Source organism: Sprattus sprattus (assembly GCF_963457725.1).
Source record: "Sprattus sprattus genome assembly, chromosome: 6".
Classification (NCBI taxonomy): domain Eukaryota; kingdom Metazoa; phylum Chordata; class Actinopteri; order Clupeiformes; family Clupeidae; genus Sprattus; species Sprattus sprattus.
Window position 1 is genome coordinate 8,290,478 of NC_137925.1, and position 24,000 is coordinate 8,314,477.

A 24,000-nucleotide genomic window follows, 5' to 3' on the forward strand; every position below is an offset into this window, starting at 1 on the left:
TTGAAGTTGTTATTGAGCCTGTTCTAAACGTGTTGTAAACATGTTCTAAACGTGGTTCTAGGACCTTCAGGTGTTAATAGGATTGTCATAAGCTGATATTGTGATGATATTTGAAGTTGTTATTGAGCCTGTTCTAAACATGTTCTAAACGTGTTCTAAACGTGGTTCTAGGACCTTCAGGTGTTCCTGCCGGTGGGGAGCCCGCTCAGCTTCTCCTCAAGTATTCCCTCCAGCCTGGCCGCCACGCCCCCCAGCCCCGCCCCTCTAGGCCCCTCCCCTGGCATGAACGCCAACGCCCTGCCCTTCTACCCCCCCAGCGAGACCGTGGAGTCCGTCGTGGGTGAGTCAGAAACATGGGGGGGAGGGGGGGGGTTGTGTGTAGTTGTGTGATATTTGAGTGTGTGTAGTTGTGTGATGTTTGTGTGTGTGTGTGTGTGTGTGTGTGTGTAGTTATGTGATGTTTGTGTGTGTTTCTTCCCTGCACAGAGTCGGCGCTGGATGATCTGGACCTGAATGACTTTGGTGTGTCGGCGCTGGAGAAGAGTCTAGAAGGAAGCTCTGCCCTACCCAGCATGGGCCTCATGATGGGTCAGTCTGCTTTACAACACACTTTAGAGTTACACACACACACACACACACACACACACACACACACACACACACACTTTAGAGTTACACACACACACACACACACACACATTTTAGAGTTACACACACACACACACACACACACTTTAAAACACACTTTAGAGTTACACACACACACACTTTACAACACACTTTAGAGTTACACACACACACACACACACACACACACACACTTTACAACACGCTATAGAGTTACACACACACACACACTTTAAAACACAATTTAGAGTTACACACAAACACACACACCCACACTTTACAACGCACTTTAGAGTTACACACACATACACACTTTAAAACACACTTTAAAACACACTTTAGAGTTACATATAAACACACACACTTTAAAACACACTTTAGAATTTGACACACACACCCAAACACACAAATACACTTTTAAACACACTTTAGAGTTAGACAGACACACATATACACTTTAAAACACACTTTAGAATTTGACACACACACCCACACACACACAAATACACTTTTAAACACACTTTAGAGTTTGACAGACACACAAATACACTTTAAAACACACTTTACAGTTTGACAGACACACATATACACCTTAATACACACTTTGGAGGTTGACAGACACACATATGCACTTTAATACACACTTTAGAGTTCGACAGACACACAAAACTCCAACAGGGGCATACAGAATTTTTGGGGGGGAGAAATGTATTGCCTTCTTCCAATCAGTCTAATTTGATTCCTAGTACACTATAGAGTTGGACTTCCAGACTTAAATAAATTCTTACTACTGAGTCTCACAAAACGTTTTTTTTTTTTTACATTACATACTTATTGCACCTGTCAGTCAGGCGAATTTGATTCATACAGCACAATCCACGTAGTCTCCATGCCTGTTTCTCTCTCTGTCTGCCTGTCCGTCTGTCTGTCTGTCTGTCTCCATGCCTATTTATCTGTCTGTCTGTCTGTCTGTCTGTCTGTCTGTCTGTCTGTCTGTCTGTCTGTCTGTCTGTCTGTCTGTCTGTCTGTCTGTCTGTCTGTCTGTCTCTCTCCATGCCTGTTTCTCTCTCTGTGTCTGTTCCTCTCTATTCCATGTGTTTTTGGGTGTGTTTTAGAGTGATCAGGTAATTGCTTTGTTTTAGAGTGTTCAGGTAAATGCTCAGGTAAATTGTCAGGTGTGGTCTCACCTGCTTTTGTTTTCCAGGTGGGAGTCAGCTCCAGAGCTCCGCCCCCGTCAACATCCCAGGATCCTTCAGTAGCTCCACCCCCTTCATATCTCCATCGCCATCTCCACCAGTCAGAGCTCACCTTTCAGCATTCCTGTCCCACCTCCCCCAGCCTGGCCAATCAGAGAGCAGTTTCCTCGGCCCATCGCACAGTTCACTGGGTATGTCTGAAGTTGCTCGTCACGTGTGTTTGGGAGGATCGAGGCCCAGTAATATCACTAACTGTACACATCTACTTTTGTTGTTCTGCTTAAATTGCCCTGTATTATCCTGAGGGGAAGGCCACATTATCGGCTCCTTGAGTCTAGTTCTGACATTTTCAGTCCTATTTCTGGGTGGTGGTGTGGAGGGTTGTAAGGTTTCCTCCTCCTCTGACTGGACGGCGTATGTGTATATTTGTAACGGTTTTTTGATCTGTGTGTGTGCTTCGGCTGTGTGTTTGTGTGTGTGTGTGTGTGTGTGTGTGTGTGTGTGTGTGTGTGTGTGTGTCCCAGGTCTGAACGGCATGAGCGGTAGCATCTGGGAGCACTTCCCTGCGTGCCAGGGCTCTCCGGGGACGCCCCCGGCGCTGCTGACAGGGGGGGGCATGTACCCCGAGGCTGCCAGGCTCAAGCAGGAGGTGGAGGAAGCCAACCGTGTGCTGAAGCAGTGGGACCAAAGCTGGAGACAGATGGCACAGGTGTGTGTGTGTGTGTGTGTGTGTGTGTGTGTGTGTGTGTGTGTGTGTGTCTATCTGTGTGTGTCTATCTGTGTGTGTCTTTGTGTCTGTGTGCTTGTGTGTTAGTGTGTGTGGGTGTGTGTGTGTGTGTGTATGGGCATGGTGGGATAGTGACATTTGTCAATCAGTCTTATAATAAACCACATACTCATGAACTTGCATGCTTTCTAGTGTTAGCTTTTTGCCCCATAGACTAGACTTTAAATAGTTAAGATTGGACGTTTCTTGCCGTGTCTGAATCAGGTGCTACGATGTGTACTTTCCCATGCAGGCCAGTTTTCCAGTCAGAGACTAATGTTTAGGGATCGCCTTCCATAGATTTCCACACAGAGACTAATGTGTAGGGATTCGACTTCCATAGATTCCATAGATACTTCCATAGATTTCCACACAGAGACTAATGTTAAGGGATCGACTTCCATATATTTCCAGTCAGAGACTAATGTTTATGGATCGACTTCCATAGATTTCTAGTCAGAGACTAATGTTAAGGGATCGACTTGCATTGATTTCTAGTCAGAGACTAATGTGAAGGGATCAACTTCCATAGATTTCTAGTCAGAGACTAATGTTAAGGGATCGACCTCCATAGATTTCTAGTCAGAGACTAATGTTAAGGGATCGACTTCCATAGATTTCTAGTCAGAGACTAATGTTAAGGGATCGACTTCCATTGATTTCTAGTCAGAGACTAATGTTAAGGGATCGACTTCCATAGATTTCTAGTCAGAGACTAATGTTAAGGGATCGACTTCCATTGATTTCTAGTCAGAGACTAATGTTAAGGGATCGACTTCCATAGATTTCTAGTCAGAGACTAATGTTAAGGGATCGACTTCCATTGATTTCTAGTCAGAGACTAATGTTAAGGGATCAACTTCCATAGATTTCTAGTCAGAGACTAATGTTAAGGGATCGACTTCCATAGATTTCCACACAGAGACTAATGTTTAGAGATCGACTTCCATAGATTTCCAGTCAGAGACTTATGTTTAGGGATCGACTTCCATAGATTTCCACACAGATACTAATGTTTAGGGATCGACTTCCATAGATTTCCACACAGATACTAATGTTTAAGGATCGACTTCCATAGATTTCCAGTCAGAGACTTATGTTTAGGGATCGACTTCCATAGATTCCATAGATACTTCCATAGATTTCCACACAGAGACTTATGTTTAGGGACCAACTTCCATAGATTTCCACTGGTTCAATAGAGCTGCTCCTTTGACGTACCAACCAGAGTATATGTTTATGTAGCCAAAGCAGTCATTTTTAAAGGCTAGGAGCTGTGCGTGTGTGAATACAGATTATTTAATACAAAAGTGTGTTTAAAAAAAAGACTTAAGTACCTAACAGCGTAAACTTAGCATGTGGCACATAGCACCTCTGCATTCTATCTGTGTGAGCTGTGTGCAAACCCAGCCAATTTGTTAACTAGAGTAGCCACATGGAGTGATCCATCACACAACTGTCCTATGTGTGTTAGTAGCCTTGTGCAAGCCGTGACGTCAAACCTGCACAGCAGATCATAGATTTGTGGTTAGACATCCTGTCACTCACTAGCCTAATATGACAGAAAGACTAAACTAGACTAAACCCATGGTGGCGGGTTGATGGGGTCGTGTGCAAACACATTGGATGTTGTTGGCACACGTGTGTGTGTTTGAGGGGATGGGGGGATAGCGGGAAAGTGGTGTGGGTTTTCAGTGTGCTGTGTGTGAGAGCGTCAACAACAATGCTCAAAAAGTGGGATCAAAGCTGGGGAAGCTGTGTGTGTGTGTGTGTGTGTGTGTGTGTGTGTGTGTGTGTGTGTGTGTGTGTGTGTGTGTGTGGATTCTGTATTCGTGGGGAGTGTGTGTGTGTGCGTTAGGATTGTGAATGAGTAGTGTGTGTGTGTGTGTGTGTGTGTGGATTGTGTATTTTAGGGGAGTGTGTGCGTGTTAGGGTTGTGGGTTAGTAGTGTGTGTGTTCTTTATATGTGTCTTTGTATGGTGTGTGAGCAGGCCCACCATGAACGCAAGCAACAGGACCAGAGCTGGCAACATGTTGCGCAGGTGTGTGTGTTTGTACGCTGCTGACATGTTGAACACTCTTATTTCAAATGTATTAAGTGCAACTACTGAAATGGACTTGGGCCCTTTTAAAGAATTCAGTTACTCACTGCAGATCCAAGTAAAGAACTTGAGTTGTGTGTGTGTGTGTGTGTGTGTGTGTGTGAGTGACGAATGGATGTTGACCAAGTGAAAGTGAGAGAGTGTATCTGTCTCTGCAGCAGGTGACAGATGTGTGTGTGTATGTGTTTGTGTGTGCAAGTTTTTAAATGAACTAATCATCCCCCTTAGGATATGTGTAAACACCCTGGGGTGTGGTCTTATTACCAGACATAACTTTAAACACAACCTTAAACATCTTTATATACAGTAACTCATGCAGAATGACACGACCTGTTCTCAGCAGTCTAGTTGGTCTCTCTCTGACTATGCCCTTACATCTGTTGATTGAGTAGACACATACAGGGCTGTGTACTATTGCTTTTAAACTAGCCTGCGATTGCTTTGTAATGATATTTTGTTTGTTTGTTTGTGTGTTTGTATGTATATATGCATGTGCATGAGCGTGTATGTGTGTATGCATGTGCGTGTGCTTGTGTGTGTGTGTGTGTGTGTGTGTGTGTGTGTGTGTGTGTGTGTGTGTGTGTGTGTAAAGTCGTGGGCGGTGATGAAGGCGGATGCAGAGGAGGCGCGGGCGATGGCGAGTCGCCTGGCGTCGGAGGCGGAGCGAGCGCGTCAGGAGCAAGACGAGGCGCAGCGGCAGGCCTCCGTCCTGCAGGATGCGCTGGAGAGCATGCGCTCGGCAGAGAACCCCCACCTTCAGCTCCACCAGATGCAGCTGCCGCAGCGACTCCCCCTACAGGCCATCTGCAGTCTGCAGTCGCAAGTGTGCTCCTGTCTGCAAAGCGTGGATCAGGTGACACACAGTTTTTTTCAACCAGGGAAGACGGCTAAAACACTTACTGCACAAACATTCATTTTCTACAGGTAAACAGACACAGGTGCATCTCTGTAGGGATCCTTTCCATGTTGACAGACCCTTACAATAACATTCAGGAGTCTGACAGTGGCGAAAACAAGCGCTTCACCTTGACGTGCTGGAACCGTGACATAAGCAGAAGTTTTAATTTTGGGTGGGGCACGACTTTCACTTGCAGTCCATCCCAGCCTATTATCGCCCACACTGAAGGCAGTCTTAGGTTAGAGCATGGGTCGGGAACCTGTGGCTCACGAGCCACTACTGGCTCTTTTGCTGACGGCCGGGGCTCTCGGACGAAATGGGTTGGAGAAAAATACGGGGGGAAAACGTGTAATCAAGGGATCAGCCTAGGCCTTGTAGAAGGCTAAAATAACAGTCAATACTACTCATATTAAAGCAAGTTCAAATCACTGAACGATCAGCTGGAAGGGATCACACGTCAGCGACTACAGCTTACGAGCGAACACAAGTGAACTGACATGGGAAAGCTTCCATCCATGACGAAATAATTCAAAAAATTTGGAATGAACTGCCCATTACATATCGCACATTGCAACGTGTTAGTATTGCTGTGTTAAGCATGTTCGGTTCCACTTATGCATGTGAGAAATATATCTTTAAACCTTTCCCACATATGAAAAATTTAAAGACGAACCTGCGAGTTTAAATGATAAAAGGCTCAATGCTTGCATGAAGCTTCACCTCACTGAATATGAGCCAGACTACAAACCATCAGCAAGTCTATGCAGCACCCGAAGTCGCATTGATCTCTGGCAGGCCAGATGTTCGAGTGTTGTTAACGTTGTTAACTTCATGTTGTTGTTACATTGTAACGTTGTTAACTTCTGTCATTTCCCATTGCCATTAACATTTCAAGTTACTAGTACCATAACTTTTAAAACTAGTAGAAAATGTATTTAAAAAACTCTGTTGAATAAAAGTAACGGTTAGTTAAATGTCCAAACTTTTTCTTGAAACCGTCTTTTTGTGGCTCTTCTGAGATTAAACAAATAAATAACTGGTAAAAGTGGCTCTCCAGGCAATAAAGGTTCCCGACCCCTGGGTTAGACTCAATTCAATCTTCTGTAGTATCAAGCCAGTCCAGTCATCTGTTCTTTGGTTTTCCACTGAAAGGCAGTTTGTAGTAAAACAAAGATTACAGCCAAAAACACAAGTTTCTCTAATCAGAGGTAGAACACTTTGTCTCTTTTTCTGCACTTCTTTAATCAGAGGTAAAGCGCACGGCCTGCTTTCCAAACGAAAGCAAGTTATTATCTTCTGCTCACAAGATAATGATCTTGTACGCACACCATAGCTTTTCCTCCGGCGTAGAATAGATTAGACGGGCACACACACACACACACGCATGCACATGCACATGCACACGCACACGCACACGCACACATACACACACACACACACACACACACACACACACACACATACATACAGACCCTGTAGTTCCTCTTTGCAAAGCATGAAGCCGATTAGACACAATCTAACAGACTACCACTTCTCTCTCTCTCTCTCTCTCCTTGTCTCCCTACCTGTCTCTCTCTCACTCTCTCCTTCTCTCCTTGTCTCCCTACCTGTCTCTCTCTCACTCTCTCCTTCTCTCCTTGTCTCCCTACCTGTCTCTCTCTCTCTCTCCTTGTCTCTCTACCTGTATCTCTATCTCTTCCTCTCCCTGTCTCTCTCTCTCCCTCCCTCCCTCCTCCTCTCTCTCTGCGGTGTGCAGGTGGTGTACCGGAAGCAGCGGGTGTTCTGTGTTTCGTGCGGGGAGGCGGGCACCGTGTCTCTGCCCTGTCAGCACGGCCTCCACTGTGACTCCTGCGCCAGCTCCAGAGAGTGTCCTTTATGTGCAGAACAACAACAACAACAACAACACCAACAACAACATCAGCAGCAGCAGAACAAGGGCCTGCCACCCTGAGCGCACACACACACACACACACACACACACACACACACAAACAGTACAGAAACAGTGCAGTACAGTACACATCAGTACAGAAACACACACACTTCAGTACAGACAGACACACACACACACACAAGTACAGAAACACACATACACTCACACGTCACTATGAAACACACACATGTTATTAGATATACACACACACACGCACGCTCTCTCTCTATCTGACAGAGACACACACACACTCTTATCAGTATACTTACAGATGTACATATATATATATATATATACACACACATTCTCGCATCCTGATACACACACACACACAGCCATCTATGTGCCGAGAAACACCAGCAGAGTCAGGGTGTTCTACCTTGACTACACACACACACACACACACACACAGACACACACACACACAGCCCTCTGTATGCCAAACCACACTAGCAGAGTGCATCCTCATTCCACATTAACACACAACACCAGCAGAGGTCAGGTTTCCCCCCCTGATACTCACACACACACACACTCTCACACACACACACACACACACACACACACACACAAATAATACAGAGCACTTCGAGCCTCTTGTCCATCATAGGCTCCCAACATGCCTCCAACCCACATACACACACACACACGCACATACGCACACGCATACATACACAGCAAAGTTAACAGTATGCAATACACACAGTTAACTAGCAACATGAAGTATACACGTGCTTTACACAATCTCTTTCACCCGCAACACTTACTTCAAACGTGTGTATGATCAGCAGCAACACACACACACACACATACACACACACACACACACCAACATACCAGCATTCATTCTCTGATCACACAAGTGCATATCCACCAGTTCCACCGTAGAGATATGAAGCGTGAATTTGAGGATGCTGCCGTGACGGGCAACACCAGTCCCAACCTGATCGCGTTTCCTCCAGGTCACCTTAGGCTCTGAGACAGCCACCCCGCTGGCATTGTCACACATTCACGCTGAGCTGAGAGACCGGTAGCCAATCGGGTTGTTTCTGGCGTGGCCCGGTTACGTAAGCGCCTTCATATGACTGCCCACATTAGTGTCTGCATCACAGCTGGGGGTCAGTGTTAGTGCTCAAGCATAGGATAACATATAGCCATGGTTTATGCTTAACGTACTGATTACACTAGGAAGTATTTAGCTAGTTATCTTATTCAAAACTGTAGTGATATACTGTAGCATATGAGTGGCATTTGCAGTAGCCTGGACATTTTGTACGCCAAATTCTGCCATTGTGTTTCGTTTTTTCTATTTCTTTTCTGTACCCTTGATGCTACAATCATGACATTTGCTACTACTCTGCTCTTCGTGTGCACACACACATACACACACACACACACACACACACACAGGCAAACACACAGATTGTCTCAAAAACACACAGTCACCGACATACTTTTGAGATCAAACGTATCAAATTCGAATGATACAGGCAAAAAGGAAGCATTTCCAAACCAACAAAGCACAAACATGTTTACGATAGTATTTGTGTTTGTTTACTTAAAAATGAATTTGTACGTGGATATTATGTTGCGGCAACATTCAACTATGTGCTTTTTTTTTTACATAGTGTTGTGTTTCAACGAGTTCCATTTCAATTATGTGAAGGTGCGCGTACACAACGTTGGGTTAGGTAACACATGAATGTAGTTTGACTGTGTCATTGGAAATAAGACTTCTTAAGTCCAGCTGTTTTGGTCCGTCTTAGGTCTTATTCAAACACAGCACTTGGCCCACTTTGGACAGTTACCTTGTGTTGCATTGTTTACGCAAAAACTATTCCATAGATAAACATTCTCAGAATGTATTTTATATGTTTTAATTGGGGGACCATTCTAGAATTTTCCGTGAGCATCAACAAAGGCTCTGTAGGCCCTTTAGAACCCTCGCCATGGCAACCCCAGAGGCGCCGGGCGGACATGCCGCTGGAGGGAGGAGATGCATCCTGTCTGTTTTCTAGTCTCTTCTAGTTCAACTTTGTCTAACAGTTTCTTGCTTTATAGAAATCAGTGTAAATGATCTTTTTTTCAAGTAATGCAGAAAGAAAAAAAAAAGAAAAGGACATTTGAAGAGGTGCCATTTCTCCTCTCAGTCTGCTCTGTTGAACACACTCAGGTTTTTTTTCACGAAAACACTTGTTCCGTCAGTGGGAAGAGGGGGAACAAGCCAACAGACAGAAACAATCAATCACAGCAAATTGACTCAGCCATTTCTGTAGAGCGAGAGAATATTTGTATATATTTTTCATAAAAATAATAATGTCTGTTAACCAAATAATCTTTAGGTTTCATGGAGTTGACTGGCTTTTTGCGCTCCCAACTTTATAGTATTCAATTCAATTTGCTATGTGAACGCTTACTAGACATATTTGAATAATCTTCACATGCCACCCCTCCACAGCCAATCAGCGGAGAGCACCAGACCGGTGGTGGGCGTGGTGGTTGGTCAGCATTGGTCAGGATTCGCAGAGGGGTGGGGAGAAAGGAGGTTGACAGATTTGGCGGCTGGGTTGGGCAGAGGAGCTTCACTGTGAGTGCAGCTGCCACCAGCTCCCAAACACTCAGAGGGTGGCGGACTCTGGTCTGGGGCCCAGGTGTGGCCCAGGTGTAGCCCAGGTGTGGCCTGGGTCAGGGCCGGGTCCCTTCCACAGTCAGCTGCTCTCTGTGCCTGTACCCAACTCGAGTGTTAAAGTCTGTTGTTATTGTTTTTGTATAGAACAATAAACAAATGTATATTTTTGGATGGATTTGCTGTTGTTTCATTTGGCAAGCTGCTCACACATGATGCTGCCGTGAGGTTTAATTGGAAAGCTGTTCACACATGATGTTGCCCGTGAGGTTTAATTGGAAAGCTGTTCACACTTGATGCTACTTAGGTTTAATTGGCAAGCTGTTCACACTTGATGCTGCCGTGAGGTTTAATTGGCAAGCTGTTCGCACATGCTGCCTGTGAGGTTTAATTGAAAAGCTTTCAAGTAGGCAGTATAGAACTAGAGCCCCGAAAAAGTTCTTGATAAGATGTTTTTTCGGGAACGTTCATTTCACAGCCTTCTAATTGATCGAGGGTGACAGACCCTGCGGAAGGGTTGAGGAAGACCTGAGGTGTAGCATATGTGACACAAACTCTCATGACATCACTTTCCAAGTGCAGCTCCACAGAGGTGGAAACGGAATGCGGAGCTGTTAGAAATGAGTTCCTTTATTTGGTGACAGACAGACAACTCTACACATGCACACACACAATCCTGTACAATCGCATTGCCCACTCAGATCGCCTCTGTCACTGATTATGGCATGGGTGTGGCCCACGCCCGGTTTGAATCCGGGCCGGGCCCAGTGGTGAGTCTCTACTCAGGGCTCTTCCGTGCGCATTAATCTGACAATTTGGATGAATCTGGGATGTTAGTTTTTATGTTCAACTTAAATAAAAAGGGAGACACTTTACAAAATGATACAGATGATACAATCTTTATATTCAGAACATCAATAAGCTGACATGCTTAACCCATGCCTATTGATTTAGGAACAGTCTCTATATTCAGAAGATCAATAAGCTCGTCCAGGGATCCCCTCCATTCTCCTCACACCTCCTGGGACTTCTTCTCCCTCTGGCGCCGTAGTTTCACAAACGCCTGCGCCTCCTGGTCGTCCCGCCGCGCCTCGAGGAGCTTAAGGAGGCTGTCACCTGCAGGAGGAGAACAGAAATACACACTCAGAAGAAATACACACTCTTTCACCTGCAGGAGGACAACAGAAATACACACTCTTTCACCTGCAGGAGGACAACAGAAATACACACTCTTTCACCTGCAGGAGGACAACAGAAATACACACTCTTTCACCTGCAGGAGGACAGAAATACACACTCTTTCACCTGCAGGAGGACAACAGAAATACACACTCTTTCACCTGCAGGAGGACAACAGAAATACACACTCTTTCACCTGCAGGAGGACAACAGAAATACACACTCTTTCACCTGCAGGAGGACAACAGAAATACACACTCTTTCACCTGCAGGAGGACAACAGAAATACACACTCTTTCACCTGCATAAGGACAACAGAAATACACACTCTTTCACCTGCAGGAGGACAACAGAAATACACACTCTTTCACCTGCAGGAGGACAACAGAAATACACACTCTTTCACCTGCAGGAGGACAACAGAAATACACACTCTTTCACCTGCATAAGGACAACAGAAATACACACTCTTTCACCTGCAGGAGGACAACAGAAATACACACTCTTTCACCTGCAGGAGGACAACAGAAATACACACTCTTTCACCTGCAGGAGGACAACAGAAATACACACTCTTTCACCTGCAGGAGGACAACAGAAATACACACTCTTTCACCTGCAGGAGGACAACAGAAATACACACTCTTTCACCTGCAGGAGGACAACAGAAATACACACTCTTTCACCTGCAGGAGGACAACAGAAATACACACTCTTTCACCTGCAGGAGGACAGAAATACACACTCTTTCACCTGCAGGATGAGGAGAGAAATACCCTCTTTTACACACTCACACGGTCATATCTCACTCTTTCCGTCCAACAGGACATGCAGACAGATTTGAAAGCTGTTCCTGTCATAGCATGTATATTTTGCTGCTGATTAACAAGGCTGATTGTGTAAACTTTGCGGGGAGAAAAGAAGAAGGAGGTGGGGGTCGTACTGTTGGGTTTGGGGTGCATCAGCGGGAGGCGAATCTGGGCGGGGGGTGTGTGGCAGTCCTGGCTCTGTGCATCTTTGCCCCCCACCCCGGGAACAGCCCGCAAGGACAGGAAGGCCTCGCCCTCAAAGTCGTCACTACGCAACGTGTCGTAGTCCAGAACCGTCAACACAAGCGACGCGCCCGGAGCCTGGCACTGCTCCAGAGATATCATACTGTCTCAGGAGAATGGGTACACACACACACACACACACACACACACACACACACACACACACACACACACCACAACACAACACATACACAAACACACACATACCACCACACATCCACACACACACACACACATGCGCGCACACACACACACACACACACAAACACACACACACACACACACACACACACAGAAACATGCACAGAAGGAATCAATCCAATAGCACAAAATATGCATTACCAGTAGAATCCACTAGATGGCACTCCATAGATAACTTCTTCAATAGCCAGTGTTTCCCTACTGTGAGGAATGTGAGTGGGTTCAAAAATGATGATTGCACTTCATCAACCAAACTATCTTTACCATCTACCTTTACCATCACGTCCATGTTGATATACACTACAGTACACTTCATACATGGCATGGAACGTCTCTCGTCCAATCAGAAACAGCTAAATAACGCGATAGAACCCAATTGTTTTATAAATGTTGATATACACTACAGTACACTTCATAGGCATCTGAAACAGCTGTAATGAGAGCATGTACATTCATGCTATAACTACAACCAAGTAATACTAATGTGTCTTACAACTCAAAGGACTCTTCGAAGAGAGGGTTGAGGTCACGGTTCTTGATCTTGGTGCTGCGTGGTTCTACTTCACGGAACAGATGGCGTGGTTCCAGAGAGAGGTGCACGAACGGGTCACTGGCGCCTGAGAAGAACAGGAGGAGGAGAATGAGAGAACGTTAATATCACTTTCTCATGCATGGCATTGTGGGGTCTCATCCAGTCCACCTGCACATTATCCAGATTCCCTCCAAATAGAATGACAGAGAGAAAGGGCTGTTCTACAGACATCATCAACCTTTCCTTCTGTCTCGGAAAAAAGCCACAGTGGTACTACACACACTACTCTGGCACTGTCAGTATCACACACACTACTCTGGCACTGTCAGTATCACACACACTACTCTGGCACTGTCAGTATAACACACATTACTCTGGCACTGATACACTATCACACACACTACTCTGGCACTGATACACTATCACACACACTACTCTGGCACTGTCAGTATCACACACAATACTCTGGCACTGATACACACACACTACTCTGGCACTGATACACTATCACACACACTACTCTGGCACTGATACACTATCACACACACTACTCTGGCACTGATACACTATCACACACACTACTCTGGCACTGTCAGTATCACACACAATACTCTGGCACTGATACACTATCACACACACACACTACTCTGGCACTGATACACTATCACACACACACACTACTCTGGCACTGATACACACACACTACTCTGGCACTGTCAGTATCACACACATTGCTCTGGCACTGTCACCCTTACACTCATTCATTTCATCTCCATCTATTGTTTTGGTCTCTATCCATCTCTCCCTTTTTCTTCTTTTCCTCTCAGCCTGTGTCTCCTCATCCTGGTTCTGTTCTGGCCCTGATCTGGTTCTGATCTGATAATGTTCTCGTTCTGTTCCGGCCGTGATATGGGCCTGTTCTGGCGCAGATCCGGGGGAGTCTCTCACATCTCACCATTTGAGTCCAGAGGGATGAGGTTGCTGGCGTTGAGCACCTCCACGTGAAGCCTCTGGTCTGAGCGCTGATAGGAGGTGATGAGGGTCACCGCTCCATACTTCTCACCGCTCACCACTTTCTGTTAGGGAAGGCAGACATCTTCACACATTATTTAATGCATCAGTGATGGCAAGAGGAGGAAAGAAGATAAGGAAGAAGAGGAGGAGAGAAGAGGAGGGAGAAGAGGAGGAGAGAAGAGGAGGCAGACATCTTGACACATTATTTAATGCATCATCACCTAGACAACAGTGATGGCAAGAGGAGGAAAGAAGATTAGGAAGAAGAGGAGGAGAGAAGAGGAGGGAGAAGAGGAGGAGAGAAGAGGAGGCAGACATCTTGACACATTATTTAATGCATCATCACCTAGACAACAGTGATGGCAAGAGGAGGAAAGAAGATTAGGAAGAAGAGGAGGAGAGAAGAGGAGGGAGAAAAGGAGGAGAGAAGAGGAGGCAGATATCTGCACACATTATTTTAATGCATCATCACCTAGACAGTGATGGCAAGAGGACGAGAGAAGAGGAGGGAGAGGAAAGCATATGTAGATGGCAGACACAGTGATGAACACGTGGGAAAAAAGAGTGGGCACATCAAGTGTAGTATCTGTTTTTCTGCCAGTTTTTGCCCATCTATCGCTTTGTCTATAGTAAACAGGTACCACAGTGTATCTACAGGCAGGAAATCAATGACGTCTGTCATGCTACGTATCTGTCTAAATAGATGCACACAGATAATGTTACGCTTACCTGATCCCATACTTTTTTCTCCAGGAACTTCCCAATTATTTGCCTGCTGTCAAGCGCATTTTGTGTTAGGTAAGCTTTCACAACCTAAGAGTCAAACAGGAAATCTCTCAATATTTTGCAATGCTTGAAGACCAAGACTTGTTCAATTCATAAATTGGTTAAGAAGTCAGTCAATCATTCACTGAATTGATTAATCAATCAATGAATTAATCTGTCCCTCAATCTATTCCTGCGTCGGGACAGGTTTCCTCACCTTGTATTCATCCGTATGCAGTGTTTCCAGCGGGAGCCCATTTCCTTCTGCGTGGAAGCACTGCTCCAAACACTGTCACACACAACACAAACACCACACAACACCACACCACACAACACAACACAACACAACACAACACAACACAACACAACACAACACAACACAACACAAACACAACAACACACCACACCACACCACACCACACCACACCACACCACACCACACCACACCACACAACACAACACAACACAACCACAACCACAACACAACACAACACAACACAACACAACAAAAACACCACACAACACCACACAACACCACACAACACAAACACAAACACCACACAACACAACACCACACCACTCAGCACCAGACCACACAGCACAGCACACACCACACAACACAACACAAAACCATCAACATTGTTACACTCACAGCCAGCAGCCCCGATTAACGTTATTCAGCTAACATCACTGAGCTATTTTTTACAGCGTCTAACATTAATTATGATGTGTTGCTGATGAGGAATGGCTTCTTGCTAATGCATGTTAGCAAGTTAACTAAACATTCCTAATGCACTGTTCCCAACCCCTTATTCATTAAATACCATTTCCCCTTTTCACCCCCTTTCAGCCTGACATTTGACCTTCACTCATTTAGAGCTCTGGACCAGGGCTTTGCTTTCTCACAAAGAGTTATCTGCCACAAAACTAACACATACCATAGACAACACAGATAAAGATGCACTACTACCCATAGACAACACAGATAAAGAAACAACACTAACCAGAGACAACACAGATAAAGAAACAACACTAACCATAGACAACACAGATAAATCCACAACACTAATCATAGACAACACAGATAAATCCACAACACTAATCATAGACAACACAGATAAATCCACAACACTAACCATAGACAACACAGATAAATCCACAACACTAACCATAGACAACACAGATAAAGAAACAACACTAACCATAGACAACACAGATAAAGAAACAACACTAACCATAGACAACACAGATAATGCAACAACACTAACCATAGACAACACAGATAAAGAAACAACACTAACCATAGACAACACAGATAATGCAACAACACTAACCATAGACAACACAGCTAATGCAACAACACTAACTGATTCAATTACTGAGGAACACACTCAGATTGAGCTATTACATGCCCACACCCACACTGATCACACTGAACACTAACCAGAGACAACACATATAATGAAACACCCCTATCCCTAGACACACAGATAATGAAACAGCACTCACCCTAGACCACAAATCAAACCTCTTCCTCTCACAAACCATCAGTGTTGATTACTTGAGTGTTCTTAATACAAAAGTCGAGGGACATTTCTGTCTCTCCTAATGATGAGGACTGTGAGTAATAGAAACTAACTGTTCCCCTTTCACTTCATTCACATTAAACTACAGTTTACAGGGTTTCAGAAGGATGTGAAACGAGCAAATGGAGTAAGTGACAGTGGATCACAACACTATGAGCAGTAGCCCATTTCAGTGAGCCACTGTGTCCACTCACATCATTGTTATATTGTCATTATATTTATGCATTACTAAAAGAAAAACATACGAGCTTCCCCTCTGCAGAAAAGGCTGACTATACTATAACAACACACAGGCCATGGGTTCAATTACTGGGGAACACACTCAGATTGATCTAATACATGCCCACCCCACACGCACACTGATCTAATGCACAATGCTCACACTCACACTGATCTAATGCACACACTCACACTGATCTAATGCACAATGTCCCCACACACACTCACACTGATCTAATGCACAATGCCCACACTCACACTCACACTGATCTAATACATAATGCCCACACTCACACTCACTCTCACACTGATCTAATGCCCACACTCACACTGATCTAATGCACACACTCACACTGATCTAATGCACAATGCCCACACTCACACACACACTCACACTGATCTAATACATAATGCCCACACTCACACACACACTCACACTGATCTAATACATAATGCCCACACTCACACTCACTCTCACACTGATCTAATGCCCACACTTACACTGATCTAATGCACAATGCACACACTGATCTAATGCACAATGCACACACTCACACTGATCTAATGCACACACTCACACTGATCTAATGCACAATGCCCACACTCACACACACACTCACACTGATCTAATGCATGATGTCCACACTCACACTGATCTAATGCCCACACTCACACTCACACTTATCTAATGCCCACACTCACACTCACACTTATCTAATGCACAATGCCCACACACACACTCACACTGATCTAATGCATAATGCCCAAAGTCACACTCACACTCACACTGATCTAATGCATAATGCCCACACTCACACTCACACTGATCCAATGCATAATGCCCACACTCACACTTATCTAATGCCCACACTCACACTTATCTAATGCACAATGCCCACACACACACTCACACTGATCTAATGCACAATGCCCACACTCACACTCACACTGATCTAATGCATAATGCCCACACTCACACTCACACTCACACTGATCTAATACATAATGCCCACACTCACACTCACTCTCACACTGATCTAATGCCCACACTCACACTGATCTAATGCACACACTCACACTGATCTAATGCACAATGCCCCCCCACACACACACAATCACACTGATCTAATACATAATGCCCAAACTCACACTCACACTCACACTTATCTAATGCATAATGCCCAAACTCACACTCACACTCACACTGATCTAATGCATAATGCCCACACTCACACTGATCTAATGCATAATGCCCACACACACACTCACACTGATCTAATGCATAATGCCCAAACTCACACTCACTCTCACACTGATCTAATGCATAATGCCCAAACTCACACTCACACTCACACTGATCTAATGCCCACACTCACACTCACACTGATCTAATGCATAATGCCCACACTCACACTCACACTGATCTAATGCACACACTCACACTGATCTAATGCATAATGCCCACACACTCACACTGATCTAATGCATAATGCCCACACACACACTCACACTGTCCAATGCATAATGCACACACTCACACTGATCTAATGCATAATGCCCACACTCACACTCACATTGATCTAATGCATAATGCCCACACTCAGGTTGGACTGAATACTCTGCTACATGATTACAAATCTACATTAAAAAGTACTCTTGCTTAATAGATACAAATATACAATTATACTTTAGTCTGTACCTGAAGTGTGTAGTGTAGTCTCTGGAAGTACACAAGGTTGCCACCCTCCTTTGTAGAGATCTGATCAAGTATCTTCAAAGAGTTATTCCACAATGGTGTTAGCAGACTGAAAGAGAGACAGAAACAGAGAGATAGATGGAGAGAGAAGGACAGAGTGGGAGAGAGGGAATGGAGATGGAACACTGTAAATATAGGGGAAGGTTTGGACATAGTTTATGACACCTATATATTAGCTAGCTGGAGCAGCTATACATGCGCTAGCTGGAGCAGCAGTTCTCTGTTCAAAGTGCTCATCTATTTGTGTGCCCTCACCTGTAACCCATTGTGTGCCCTCACCTGTTTCCTATTGTGTGTCCTTACCTGTTATGCATGTGTGATTGCAACTTCCCTTGATTAGCCAGGAAATAAATACCTATCTACCTAAAAAAATATCTTGAACAAAGACTCCCAAAGACTATGTGCGTCTTTGTACAAGACACGCAGCCCTCGCATGCACTGAGGTGCCTCTAGTTTTAGCTAGTTCCGGGTTGGTGTCTTGCAGCAGCTCTCAAGCTGCTTTTTGGCTTCGTGAAGCTTCCCTCAGGTAGCTTTTGTTTAGGCTTGCCTGAAAGCTACATTTTGTATATTATTTAGTTTATGCCTTTTGCCCTTTTGCTGATCTTTTGTGTGTTTTTGGAGTTTCCACTGTGTTTTTGAAAATAAAAAGTAACTAATTTCAAAACGAGATCCTGTAACTGGGTCCTCTTAATAGCTCACCTGGCTAAGACGCTGGTTCACAAATCCAGGTAATCGGGTTCAATCCCTGAGAAGAGCCTGACATATGTACTATATGCCTAACTGGTCTGTTTGTACATGTAATTGGCCTGTTGCGTATATGTAATTGGCCTGTTGCGTATATGTAATTGGCCTGTTGTGTATGACTAACTTGCCTGCTGTTTATTTTATTAGGTTTTAAACGCACAAACTGTATGTAACTGACCTGTTGAAGTTATCCTGGACCAGGTTATAAACACACAAACTGTATGTAACTGACCAGTTGAAGTTCTCCTGGACCAGGTTTTAAGCGCACAAACTGTATGTAACTGACCTGTTGAAATTCTCCTGGACCAGGTTTTAAACGCACAAATTGTGTGTAACTGACCTGTTGAAGTTCTCCTGGACCAGGTTTTAAACGCACAAATTGTGTGTAACTGACCTGTTGAAGTTCTCCTGGACCAGGTTCTCATTCATGTACTTCATTTCTCTTTCCAGGTAGCGCATCAGAGGGACCACAGCCTGATAGAGAGAGCGCACAGAACACAGAACACAGGAACACTCAATAACAGCAGCCATTTAGGACGAGAGAAAGATATTAATGAATAAAAGAGATAGACAGGCCGATATACACATGGATGGATGGATAGGTGGAGAGATTGATAATCTGATTGAGTGACTGATTGAAGGATTGATATTGGATGAACAGATAGATGAATTGGTGGTGGGGGGGGGGGGGATGTTCTTGAGGGGATGGGTGGGTGGATGTTCTTGTGTGTGTGCCTACAGTGTTCCGCTAACTAGAGGAGCGGCTGCATGTGGTGTTATGAGGAAAGGGAGGCGAGGGAGAAGTAGGGAAGTCCCCTGTGGTCTCTCACATCCTCAGTGGACTTGGAGGGAAGTCTCTGACGTGTGGCCATCGCTCGCACATGGGTCTCAATATCAGTGTTCAACTGAGGAAAGAGAGAAGAGGTGGAAACAACACGTTCATTCAGATGGTGTGTGGTTATTGCTAATTGGAATTCACTGCAAAAACACCAATGTTAACAACTGGAAATGTAGGTGGAAGTGTGGAATCAGGAAGTAGACAGAAGACATTAGAAATGTATTTAAAATCTACACATTGTGTAACCGACTTGTGTTTGTTTTTATGGCTTTGCTATCAGGGTTCAAGGTCTGGCTTAACTTTCACGCCCAGAAGCAGGGCAGCATCAAGTCTAGCACCCCCACCTGTTTGCCGAGTGTCGCCACAGCTGAGCGGATCTCGCGGGTGAGAGCCGCCTGTGTGTGTTGCAGCTGGGACGGAAGTGTGTTCTGGAACTGGGTGTCAGTGATCACATGACACGTGCGTTCCCGAAGCCCTGCCCAGTTGAGCTGTGCTGGCAGGCGTGTGAGCACGGAGCGCAGGTGCTCAAGGTCGTTCACCACCACACACAACTACAGGACAAAGAGAAGCCATTTACCACACACAACTACAGGACAGATAGATAAATCACCACCACACACAACTACAGGACAGATAGATTAGTCACCATACACAACTACAGGACAGAGAGAAGCCATTTACCACACACAGCTACAGGACAGATAGATAAATCACCACCACACACAACTACAGGACAGATAGAAGCCATTTACCACACACAACTACAGGACAAAGAGAAGCCATTTACCACAAACAACTACAGGACAGATAGATTAATCACCACCGCACACAACTACAGGACAGATAGATTAATCACCACCGCACACAACTACAGGACAAAGAGAAGCTATTTACCACACACAACTACAGGACAGTGAGAAGCCATTTACCAAGCACAACTACAGGACAGATAGATCAGCCAACACCACACACAACTACAGGACAGATAGATTAATCACCACCACACACAACTACAGGACAAAGAGAAGCCATTTACCACAAACAACTACAGGACAGATAGATCAGCCAACACCACACACAACTACAGGACAGAGAGAATCCATTTACCACACACGACTACAGGACAGAGACATTAATCACTACCACACACACCTACAGGACAGATAGATTAATCACTACCACACACAACTACAGGACAAAGAGATCAACCAACACCACACACAACTACAGGACAAAGAGAAGCCATTTTCCACAAACAACTACAGGACAGATAGATTAATCACCACCACACACAACTACAGGACAGATAGATTAATCACCACCACACACAACTACAGGACAGATAGATTAATCACTACCACACACAACTACAGGACAGATAGATTAATCACGACCACACACAACTACAAAGAGAAGCCATTTACCACAAACAACTACAGGACAGATAGATTAATCACTACCACACACAACTACAGGACAGATAGATTAATCACTACCACACACAACTACAGGACAGATAGATTAATCACTACCACACACAACTACAGGGAGGAGAGATTAATAGCCACCTCACACAACTACAGGACAGAGAGATTAATCACTACCACACATAACTACAGGACAGAAAGTTTAATCACCATCTCACACAACTACAGGACAAAGAGATGAATCACTACCTCACACAACTACAGGACAGAGATGAGTTATTTTTCATACATAACCATTATCATGGAAAGCTTATGCACTAATCATAGCAGAAGCAAACAGAAAATCACAGACAATTCTAGAACATTCTGGAAATCAGGGCATGTCCTCACTCACCATGTTGATTGCAGAGCTCTGGTCTGAGGTATCTGACAGCTTCCTTACCCTCTGTTTTAACATCTGACAGTATGTGGTTGAAATCTTACACATGTCCTACAAACACATACATACAGATGAAACTACAAACAGCAACACTTAAATATTTCTCTTTTTTGTTCATCATGATGTGCAGTTCTGTTAACATAAGCCCTGTTAAAGATGTACAGCACATTGAAAACATGTATTTAAACTAAATTGGACTGCTTTAAATTGAATATATTTGAAAAGAATAGTATTGAAATGAATAGAATGGAATAGAATTGGAATGAATAGAATAGAATTAGAACGAACTGAATTGAAATAGATCGACATGAGTTGAATAAAAATAGACAGATTATAATTGAATAGCATACATTACATTTAATTAAAATTAATAGAATATGATATAAATAGATAGCATGTAATAGAAATACATAGAGTTGAATAGAAATAGGCAGAATATAATTGAATAGCATACATTCAAATAGAATGGAAATTAATAGAATACAATTGATTAGAATTCAAATCAATAGAACTGAATGAATAGAATTAGATAGAATTTAATTGAAACTAATAGAATATAAATAGATTGAATTGAATTGTATTGAATTGAATTGAATTGAATTGAATTGAATTGAATTGAATTGAATTGAATTGAATTGAATTGAATTGAATTGAACGGAACGGAACTGAACTGAGCTGTGTTTTTGAGTCTTTGGGCTGTGTTTGTCTTGAGGTGAGGCCCACCTCAGTTAGTTTGACCATGAGCATGAAGCCCTCCTCCGGGTCGGGCCAGTCCAGCTGCTTCCAGAGCTGAGCTATGGGCTGCAGGCAGGAGGCCAGGTCCACTGCAGAGGTGCTGTGCTTAATGGGAACAGAACCGCCCTGCAGCGGCTTGAGCTAGAGGGGGGGAGAGAGCGAGAGACGATATGAGAGAGAGGGAGAGAGAGAGGGGGGCAGTATGAGAGACTGAAAGCCTTTTTTTTTTTACTACGACAATTAACCAGACACAGTCTTTACACAGGAAACACAAGGGGGAGAAGAGAGAGCAAGAGAGAAAGGGGAGGAGGAAGAGAGACAGAAATCAGAGAGAGAGAGAGGAAGTGCTTGGCAGGAGAAGCGAGGAGGAGGTTATCATATTGTTGTTGTTGTTGTTGTTTGCTACCTCGTCCACCTGCACTGCTTTCTCCACTCTGTCCATGGTTGTGCTGAAGGCCTTGCCTAGCCAGTAGGGAAGCGCTTCACGGAAACACTCATGGAAGTTGGTTAGCTGCAGAAGGTTGCTCCTGAAAACAGTCACACAGTTAGGTCATCAGTCCAGTCAGTCACAGCTAGCTGCATATCCATATTATTCAGTTCAATTACATTTTATTTTATTTATATAGCGCCAAAACAATAACATAGTCTCTAGGCACTTCATAGAGCTCAGGGCCTGAATCCCATTACAGCAAGCACAATGGCAGCCGGGGCCAGGAGAAACACCCTGTTAATCAGGAAGAAACCTTTGGCAGAACCTCTGCATTTATATCAGGAAGCATCTGGCAGTTGGCTTTCTCTGATCTCTGATGTCATATGAGTTCTTATACAAATGATGTACAAAATGTACAGTGGGGAAAATAAGTATTTGAACCCCTTGCGATTTCACAAGTTTGGCCACTTGCAAAGAAATGTGTGATCTATAATTGTAATGGTAGGTGTATATTAACAGTGAGAAACAGAATATCAACCAAAAAATCCAGAAAAATGCATTTTATAACATGTATGACTTTATTTGCATTTGACGCAAAAAATAAGTATTTGAACCCCCAAAACTGACTGACAAAAATGACTTAGTACTTGGTGGAATAACCCTTATTGGCAAACACAGACGTCAGACGTTTCTTGTAGTTGGTCACCAGGTTTACAAACATCTCAGGAGGGATTTTGGTCCACTCCTGTTTCCAGATCCTCTCCAAATCTTTAATGTTGTGTTTTCAATGGGAGGGAATGAGGGAATGAGGTTCAAGCCCAATATTCCATGTTACATGGCCCCATCCATAGTCCCCTTGATGCGGTGGAGTCGTCCTGTACCCTTGGCAGAGAAACAGCCCCAAATCATAATGTTTCCACCTCCATGTTTGATGG

General features: G+C 44.2%; 2 protein-coding genes across 5 annotated transcripts in view; one reads left to right on the top strand and one right to left on the bottom strand.

Annotated features, from left to right (window-relative positions):
* The window catches only part of unk (unk zinc finger), a 15,862-nt gene extending 7,984 nt beyond the window's left edge, over positions 1–7,878 (top strand). For 2 of the 4 annotated variants that reach the window (XM_080840344.1, XM_080840345.1), the window contains exons 10-16: positions 172–340; positions 487–588; positions 1,832–2,014; positions 2,348–2,532; positions 4,581–4,631; positions 5,284–5,544; positions 7,346–7,878. In XM_080840344.1, the coding sequence (XP_080696470.1) occupies positions 172–340; positions 487–588; positions 1,832–2,014; positions 2,348–2,532; positions 4,581–4,631; positions 5,284–5,544; positions 7,346–7,540 (1,146 nt within the window). In that variant the 3' untranslated portion in view covers positions 7,541–7,878. The remainder of the gene's footprint in view (positions 1–171; positions 341–486; positions 589–1,831; positions 2,015–2,347; positions 2,533–4,580; positions 4,632–5,283; positions 5,545–7,345) is intronic. The other 2 variants (XM_080840346.1, XM_080840347.1) reach the window with 1 other exon arrangement.
* A 3,282-nt stretch (positions 7,879–11,160) lies between these two features.
* The window catches only part of unc13d (unc-13 homolog D (C. elegans)), a gene marked incomplete at both ends in the record, with an annotated part of 29,535 nt that continues 16,695 nt past the window's right edge, over positions 11,161–24,000 (bottom strand). Inside the window, 13 exons of the mRNA XM_080840520.1 lie at positions 11,161–11,264; positions 12,271–12,482; positions 13,074–13,197; positions 14,068–14,188; positions 14,856–14,939; positions 15,109–15,180; positions 18,396–18,501; positions 19,591–19,670; positions 20,027–20,101; positions 20,379–20,585; positions 21,856–21,951; positions 22,624–22,776; positions 23,042–23,162. Of these exons, the coding sequence (XP_080696646.1) occupies positions 11,161–11,264; positions 12,271–12,482; positions 13,074–13,197; positions 14,068–14,188; positions 14,856–14,939; positions 15,109–15,180; positions 18,396–18,501; positions 19,591–19,670; positions 20,027–20,101; positions 20,379–20,585; positions 21,856–21,951; positions 22,624–22,776; positions 23,042–23,162 (1,555 nt within the window). The remainder of the gene's footprint in view (positions 11,265–12,270; positions 12,483–13,073; positions 13,198–14,067; positions 14,189–14,855; positions 14,940–15,108; positions 15,181–18,395; positions 18,502–19,590; positions 19,671–20,026; positions 20,102–20,378; positions 20,586–21,855; positions 21,952–22,623; positions 22,777–23,041; positions 23,163–24,000) is intronic.